The sequence below is a fragment of the Falco punctatus genome, assembly GCF_963210335.1.
Source record: "Falco punctatus genome assembly, chromosome: 4".
Lineage (NCBI taxonomy): Eukaryota > Metazoa > Chordata > Aves > Falconiformes > Falconidae > Falco > Falco punctatus.
Genome location: NC_137583.1, coordinates 85,192,385 through 85,200,525, shown reverse-complemented (window position 1 = coordinate 85,200,525; position 8,141 = coordinate 85,192,385). Strand labels below are relative to the sequence as shown.

General features: G+C 51.1%; 1 protein-coding gene across 1 annotated transcript in view; it reads left to right on the top strand.

Moving 5' to 3' along the window:
• The first annotated feature begins 510 nt into the window (after positions 1–510).
• LANCL2 (LanC like glutathione S-transferase 2) overlaps positions 511–8,141 on the top strand; it is a 31,176-nt gene continuing 23,545 nt past the window's right edge. The window contains exon 1 of the mRNA XM_080386090.1: positions 511–2,088. Within this exon, the coding sequence (XP_080242216.1) occupies positions 1,885–2,088 (204 nt within the window). The 5' untranslated portion in view covers positions 511–1,884. The remainder of the gene's footprint in view (positions 2,089–8,141) is intronic.

Sequence of the window (8,141 nt, the reverse complement as noted above, 5' to 3'; positions counted from 1 at the left end):
CAGTGGATGGTTCTTTTAACTTCCAGGTAAATACAGGGTACTTCTCGTTGGACAAGCTGTTTGGAATTTCTGCTTTGTCATCAGCTCAACTTCCAAAAAGAAATAAAATGAAGAAATTATTGCCTAAAATTTACATCCTGCCACAAGGTAACAGACATGTCCCATTTAGTCACACTGATATTGTTACAACCAACCATAAACTGAAGCCAACACTGAGACAGGCATCGCCTATATTCAACCTTACACACGGAGGATGTATTTTGGTAGCAATAAAATTACTCAGTGAATAAACTCAAAGATCAGTAAGTCTGCACGGTGTCTAAATCTTGAATTAATAGTTTATGGTCTGGCTGACTGACTAGCAACAGGCGATGCCATAGCTGGGAGTAAATGTTTAATGGGATAACAAGGCCTCAAATGTCCGAGTTTCCACGCAAGGCCGTGCGCTGGGCTGGCTGCAGGCTGCTCCTGCGCGCAGACATTCCAGCCGGCAGTGCCGGGCTACATCATCGACGGCACCTCGTGTTTATTTGTGAATAGAACCGACCGATCCTCTATTACTGTGCAGTGCCCCTTCACATGGAGCTCTCCTCCCAGCGCCCATGAGACGGCGGGCCATGGTTACACTGACGCGGGGGGGCCTGGCATTCAGCCCCCCACCCTGCCCAGGGCTGGATCCCAAACACAAACAGGGGATCCACTGGGGATCCAGCCGGGATGGGGTCTCCCTCCCAGCCAGTGCCGTGGCCTGTGGCTGGGGGCCCCACCGCGCCGGCCCCACGCGTGGAGGGGGCGCACACGCCGGGCCGGCTGACCCCGGCCGACATCTCCAGCGCTGGGAGTTCTGTTTTTTTGTGGTTTTTTGTTTGTTTGGGGTTTTTTGTTTTGTTTTTGCTTTGCGCCGCGGGCAGCGCGGTGCGCGCCGCCACACCAAGGCGCCGGGCCGCCATTACACGGCGAGGGCGGGACGGGGGAGGGGGCCCCGCCGGCTGCTCCCCGGGGAGCTGCCCCCCCTCGCCGCCTTCCCCTCCCCGCCGGGCGGGGGCCGAGGGCCGCCTCCCGCTCCTCAGGGCGGGCGCCGGAGCCGCGGCCGCCGCCTGCCTGCCGCCGGGGGTGGCCGAGGGTCGGCGCGCCCGGCCCGGGGGCTGCCGGCGGATGAGCGCGGCGCGGTGGAGGAGCCGTGCGAAGGGGCTGGTGGCGTACTGCCTGCTGCTGGGGCTGGCCTTCCCCCTCCTACTGCTCCTGCCGCTCCTCTGAGATGCGCCGGCCGGCGGCTCGGCCCCGCCGCCGGGGAACGGGCGGGAGGGGGCGGCGGCAGCCCCGCTCCGCTGCCCGGCGTGCGGCCGGCGGCAGCCGGAGGGCCTGAGGCTGCGGCGGGGCACGATGAGGAGCTCGGGCGGGCTTTGCAGCGGTGCCACCCAGCCTGCGCGGGCGGGCGGGCTGCCTCTCCCCGCGGGGGGGCCCGGCCGCGGCCCCGGCCGCGCTCAGCCCCTGCGGGTGTGATGCCGCCGCCGCGCTCGCCGCTCCCCCTCCCCGGCTGAGCCAGGCAGAGCCGAGCTCCCCCTTCGCCTACCCAAGCCGGGCTCCGGCGGCTCGGGGCGGCCTAGATGGGCCAGCGGCCGCGGGCACTGCCGCCGCCGCCCCCCCCTCAGCGCGGGGCCAGCGGGCCGCGCCTCGCCGCCCTCCCCGAGCCCGGCCCGGCCCCAGCGCCGCCGGCCCGCCGCGGGCCCCCCGCCGCCGCGCTCGCCCAGCCCCGGCGGCGGCCGTGACTCGGTGGGAGCCGCCGGCCGCGGCGCTCGCGGCGCTCCAGATCGGCCGCTCTGCGGGGCGGAGTGTGTCCCCGGCGGCTTGCCGTGCGGGGAGGCGGGCCGGGGGCCGGCTGAGATGGGAGAGAGCATGTCCAAGAGGCTGAAGCTGCAGCTGGGCGGCGAGGCGGAGATGGAGGAGCGGGCTTTCGCCAACCCCTACCCCGACTACCAGCCCCACGCAGCCGGAGCCGCGGCGGCCCCCAGCGCGGCGGACGCCCAGCGGGACAGGGCGCTGCTCCCGCCGGACGAGGAGTCCCTCCCCTTCGGCGCCGACGGGAAGGTGAGTCCCGGCGGGCCGCGCGTCCCGTTCCCCCGAGCCCTGCCTCTGCCGCGGCGCGCTCCCTCCCCGCGCGGGCGCTGCCCCGGGGCGGCCTCCGGCGGGACCCCGGGCCTGGCGGCGGCCGCTGGGGTGGCCCCGGGCCTGGCCGCGCCGCTACGGAGCGCCGGGCCGCCTCCTGCCCGCCGGCCGGTGTCGGCCTCCGGCGGGCGGCGAGAGCCGAGGGAGGGAGCGGGGGGCGCCGCCCGGCTGCTCGGCCGGGAGCGGGGGCTGCCGTAAGCTGTTGATTCCTCCCCGAGCGCCATGGCGCGGGGCCTGCAGGCAGCGCCGCCTGTGCTGGAGCCACCGCGCGGCTCTGGCACGGCGTTGCCCGAGCTTCGCCGCAGCAGTCCCGCAGGGAAGGGGCAAGAGGAGCGCGCACCTACAACAGACGAGTTTCGTCTCAGGTGACCGCGACCCTCAGACTTTAGGTGATGCTGGACCTTTCTCTGCGGGGCCTGTGTTCACTGACATACACGCGTTCATAGGCTCAGCGGCACCGCCACGGGCACCTGGCAGTTGGTTCGGGCCAGCAGAAGCTCTCTGGTGGCACTGGTCACACGAGGTTCGCCGTCACCCTGCTCCGCTTACCTCCTCGGCACTGCACGCTGCTGGCTGGGGAGCTGCGTATGTCTTAGGATTTAAGCACCGAAGGTGCTCTGGACTGATAGCACGCAGGCTGGCTTAAGCTGCAGAAGGAATACCAGATGTGGACCTTCTGTCATTTCAGCCCGAGCAGCCTGATCGTTCAGAACTGTGCTGCTTTGTCATCTTTTGGATGAAAAACACTGCATGGTAGCATGGGTAGATGCACTAGGTGGAAAGCTAACTTTCCTAATGCATTCAGCTGTATGCTGGTGTGAAAAAAGCAGAGCCTTTAATCTCAGTTTTGCGTTTTTCTCCTTGCGATAGTAAGGAATTACCTTGACTAACTAGTAGTGTGGGGGATGAGGGTGGTGATGCCCAGTGATGGGAGCAGGAGTCTTCCTGAGCATTGTAGGAGAGAGGACGGCATCAGCTCACCATCAGTCCAAGGCAATGAAAGGTTGCACTAAGTTGTTGCAGCTGTGGTTTATGAGCATACAAAAGGTAATACTTTGGGGAATTGGTGTCTTGCTGCTACAGCTAATTGCAGCTGTCAAAAGCAGAACTTGGCACTTGAAAAGGGTTAAAAAGCAAGGGTAGGTTTGGATGTGAAATCTGTTTGTTTTTGCAGAAATCCCTGGCAGTATACTTGCTCAGTGCTGGTAAAACTATTTTTTTCCTATGAGAGAGACCTGTGAATTCCTTGTTCTTTTGTATCTGGCTCAGTATACAGAAAACATCCTAGGATGATGAGTTGAAGGCTGAAGGCAGAAGTAGATGGCAGAACATCTATAGCTATACATTGTTGTCAAATGGGTAAAAAACATACCAAGAACTTTCTTCTAAGGCCTTCTGTAGGCCAGCCATCCTTCTTATGTACCTGCTTTAGATCCCACACTTGGTGTCCATTTTTTAAAAGAGAAAATAAGCCTTCATTTACTGCTGATCTAGGTTGACTACAGCTTTCCAAAGTGAGAATTGGTATTGGAGGAAGGTGAACTTCCTTAAATTTTTTATTTTATTTTTTTTCCAAAGAACACTACCTGTATTGCAGAATAGTTCAGCTCTAATTTACTTCAGATTTAATTCTTGAATGAATCCAAATTCAGAGACATTGTTCTGTGGCAGACCTGAAATGAGTTAGTCAATAATTTCTAGCCCTGTATTCATGTTAGGAATGTCTGTTCTGCTCTGCTGTAGATGAGTATGCTATTTTACAGTGGTTGCAAATGTTTTTTCCCAGTATCAATGGTGGATGACATTCCTTGTTACAGCATGGCAGTTGCCACCTATTTCTGCAGCTTTGTTCAGAAAATATCTTTGAGCACCTGGGTAGCTGTGTATTTGATAAAAGATGGTGTCTGGGTTTTGTTATGTTCAAAAGTATGAAGCTCCTCTGGAAAAAAAAAATCATCTTCTGTACTGCATTGAAGTGACGTAACTACAGCAACTTTTGGTGGAATTTGAATTTTTCAACTTTGCATTTCATTGGAGAAGGCAAATGCGAGTGTACATTTTGTTTTGTTTCTGCATGTGCAAAATCTGAGGCATTGTTCTACATATTGCTGGACTAGAACATACCTTTGAGTATATTTATGTGTATTTATATTCTTTGCAGCATTTTCATATTGTCAATCCTAGTACTATCCTGATTTCTGTGAGACTTCACGATGAGTGTTTTGGGGTGCTTTTGTTGCTGTTTTGTTTTTGTTTTGTTTTTTCATTTAACAGGCTCCAGTCTCATCAGAGAATTGTCCTTGCCTGCCTAAAGCCCCAGTGAAGACAAAAGGACTTTACATAGGTTGAGAAGTCTGTTCTGTAAGCTTCTGTACACAATAGCACAAGTTTCCTAAAAATGGGGGCAGCTTTCAGAAGCCCTCAGTGCACTACATAATTTCTTCCTCCCGTCTGCCGCTGTGTGGAGCGGTGAGCACTGAGTGACTCATGTAATGACAGCTAGAGGTGTGCGGGGCTCTGCTGTTGTCATGGAAGGCAGTGCATTATTAATCCCTCCATTTGATTTCATAAGCTTTCACGATTGCCATCTAAAATTCATCCGGCTGATAAAAGGACAAGAAGCTCTTCAAGTCTTTGTCTGAAATGTGAGACAATTGGAACAAAGTGCTGTGTATGAAAGTGTCTGTTTGTCCAGGAAGCAAGGTGTGGAAGTGGGCGAAAACAAGGTTTGGGGCAGCTGATTTGCCTTAAAAATAGTCACACTCAATGCTGCATATCAGTTATCTAGGTGGGCTCTGCTCATGTATTAGAAATTCACTTTTTTTTAACTATATTTCTTCACTGGAAGTGTCCTGGACTTGAATTGCTTCTGGTGCTTGTCTGAGAAAGCTTAAGGGAATAATTAATCAGACGGCATTCATTCTAGATTAATAAGAAACAATTTTAGATGTAAGTCTTTGTTTAAAAAATAACAAATTTTTCAATTAAGTACATATCCTGTAGCCCTTTTTCTTTTGATGTGGATCCCTTAGTGATACCTTAGCCTGAAAAAGTACGTCTAGGTTTTACCTCACAGTGGTCCAAAAGTTTTCAAAATGGAAATGTAGATGGTCAGGAAGGCAGAGAAATGAGTAGACAGCTATAGTCTCAGAACAAAGCATATTCCCTAGGTCATGAGAAAATCAGGTTTTTTGTTGTTTCATTTAATTTTTAATTCACTGTAACTCTTTATTGGGTATTAATATTTGAAAAGCAGATGTTCTTCTGGTAGTTTCACCTGCATTGTAGGCAACTTCAGCTATAAACTCATCTACCCTTACGCGTAGCAATACCAGGCTATGGGCCTGTGCAGGCTGGGAACCAGAGAGTACCTTGGAAAAGCAGTATTGTGCTTTGCTGTCCCACCTGAACGGCAGCAGCGGTGACCTATAGGTGCAATTTATGTCAAGACTTGTTGACATTGTGTTACCCTTCAGCTGTGGGTGCAGACTGAGAATGGGGAGGTCTGCACGGGCTTGCATAAAGCAGGGGCAGCCAGTGTCCTGGCTCAGAAACTGTTTATCAAAACCTCCATGTGGTGGAGAGCTACGGAGCAGTAATGGATTTCCTGGGAAGAGGAAGGGCGAGGAGAGCTTGCTGGTAAGGTGGTGATAGCTTGTTCAAGGACCTGGCATCATGGGTGACCCACCAATATCAGCCTCAGATTGCCCACCATCCTCAGAGCCACCACAGCTCTGTGGTTACATCCATAGCACAGCAGGGTGTGATTTGGAAGCCACCTTCACACCATCTGTGCGCCAGTGACTTGGGAACCCAAAGCCGGTTGATATTACCTGCTTATCCAGGGGAAGGTGGCAGCAACCCCGTGCCTAGGCAACCTGATGTGGATTTTGTGTGTGCGTGTGCACAAGAAAAGCACCCTTGGCATCAAGGCATTAACACGGTGAGCCCGCAGCTTAAGGTTGTCTGGATTTGTTGTGGAATCACAGGACAGTCTTTGACAGCACCGCAGCTGGATTCAGACTTTATGGATAGGTCACTGGAGTGCCCAGACAGTGACTTCTTTCTTAAGCCAATTCTTTCTTGGCAAGTTTTTTTCTGACTTGCCATAATGTTTTAAGAATATTAGTAAAAGGGGGGAGTGTTCTGACAAATGTATACAATGTACTTAATTAGGCTTTGCAGAGGGCTTCTTACAGGGGAACCTGTTTTAAAGCAATGATGCTTGTTGGCAAAGATTATCTCTTAATGGGGATACAAGCTATTTACTTAGATTATCTTTTGAGTGATTTAGTAGTGTTTAGTTTCCTAGTGCTTTCTCAATCTCCTGTTAGCTCTGACAATTGCTTTCATGTGGCTTTTTAGTCTTCCTCTGGCTTTAAAATATATTTTTAAAAAATATGTAAAGTTTATTGTCATTGCCTCACTCTTCATTCCCCTCCCTGTGATATTTTTAAATATTTTTGGGTTGTCTCACTGGGAGCAGCAAGTTCTCTTTGTTCTGGGACTGATTCTGCAATCACTTAACACTAGTGGGAATCATACCACCCATTGCACTGGAGGCAAAATTGACCCTCTGGAGCCAGTAATGATTTCTTCCCACTTTTTTTGCCAGAGATGGGGAATAGGGTAGCTGTGCTTATTGAGATTGCAACTTTTTTTGCTATTTCCTGGCACCCCATGTCAGGTGCATGCTATTTTAATAGCGGATTCTGCATACTGCAAGTCATGTTTCTGTTGAAGGACAGTTTGGTTTGCTTTTTTTGAGTCTTCATTAAAATTGAGTCTGAGAATCAGTTTATTGTACTTCGGTGTCCATGACTAACTGATGGCAGTTAGTGTACGCAGCTTGAGAGGAAGAACTGCTGCTGTCCTACAGCACACATCGACACCAAGTGCCGCTTAGTGCTTCGCTGATGCTTTTATATTGAAAGCCTCTCCTGTTAGTTAGGACAATTTAACCACATGTTTATTTGGTTTTAGTCAACCAGTTCTGAATGAAGATACTTTTTTGAATCAGAACCCAAGTTCTGATTAAATTGTGTCATGTCCATCTGCTCTTCACGGGGTTCTAGTTCTCTCTTGCACACCTGTTTGTTAAGGAGTTGTTTGGTGCATTACGTGAGCAAATGCAGTAACAGATACTTGTTTTCTGGTGAAAAGAAACTATGAATGAGATCTAACTGCAGTATACTGATATGCTGTCCGGTTCAATATGTGGAATATACCTGCTCTCTGCGCATCAAAATAATTTAGACGGTATTGGCAGAGGTTTTAACTTTTTTTTGCAACTGTGGACCACTTAAAAATGTCCCAGGTAGGGCAGAGACCTCTGTGTAGTGAGTGACTTCAAATCAGACTCACAATAGGCTTTTATTTTCTTAGTTTTCAAGAAGTAGCATGCTGGTGTTAAGCTACCTGGAGGACCAGCGATTTTCAGTGTTGCTCTTTTGCTTTATCAGCCTCCGTTTCCTCAAACATAAGATAAAGTTCCTCAGTGTCTGTTAATCATGTTTATTTTTGTTATCAATAATCTGAAGCTTTTTGATGACTCTTTATGATGATGTAAATCTTTAAGCTTTGGGTTTTTTTTGCACCCTAATTACCAATGAGACAAACAGCTCCTTTTACACACAAATTCATTAGAGGCAACTCTTCTGTAAGTTGAATGGATTGCCTTTTAGTGCTGGTCTTCACACCCTTCCTTGCCTCTGAGGTAGGGTGATGCCTGCATTTAAAGCCTGTTCCTAAATTGGCATTTAGAACAATGTAGCAGTTTGCCTACAGCTATTAATTTCCCTCTCACCCTCCCTTCCCCCCTTTTCACTTCTTTTTCTTCTTCTCCCCCCCCCCTTTTTTTTCCTCACTGCCTCATATATAGCACTAGGTGCCAGATCACTGAAAAACATAGACATGTGTTCTACAGACAGCAGTGTTTCAAGTTATTAAGCATGTGGTTTTGCAGAACTGGCATT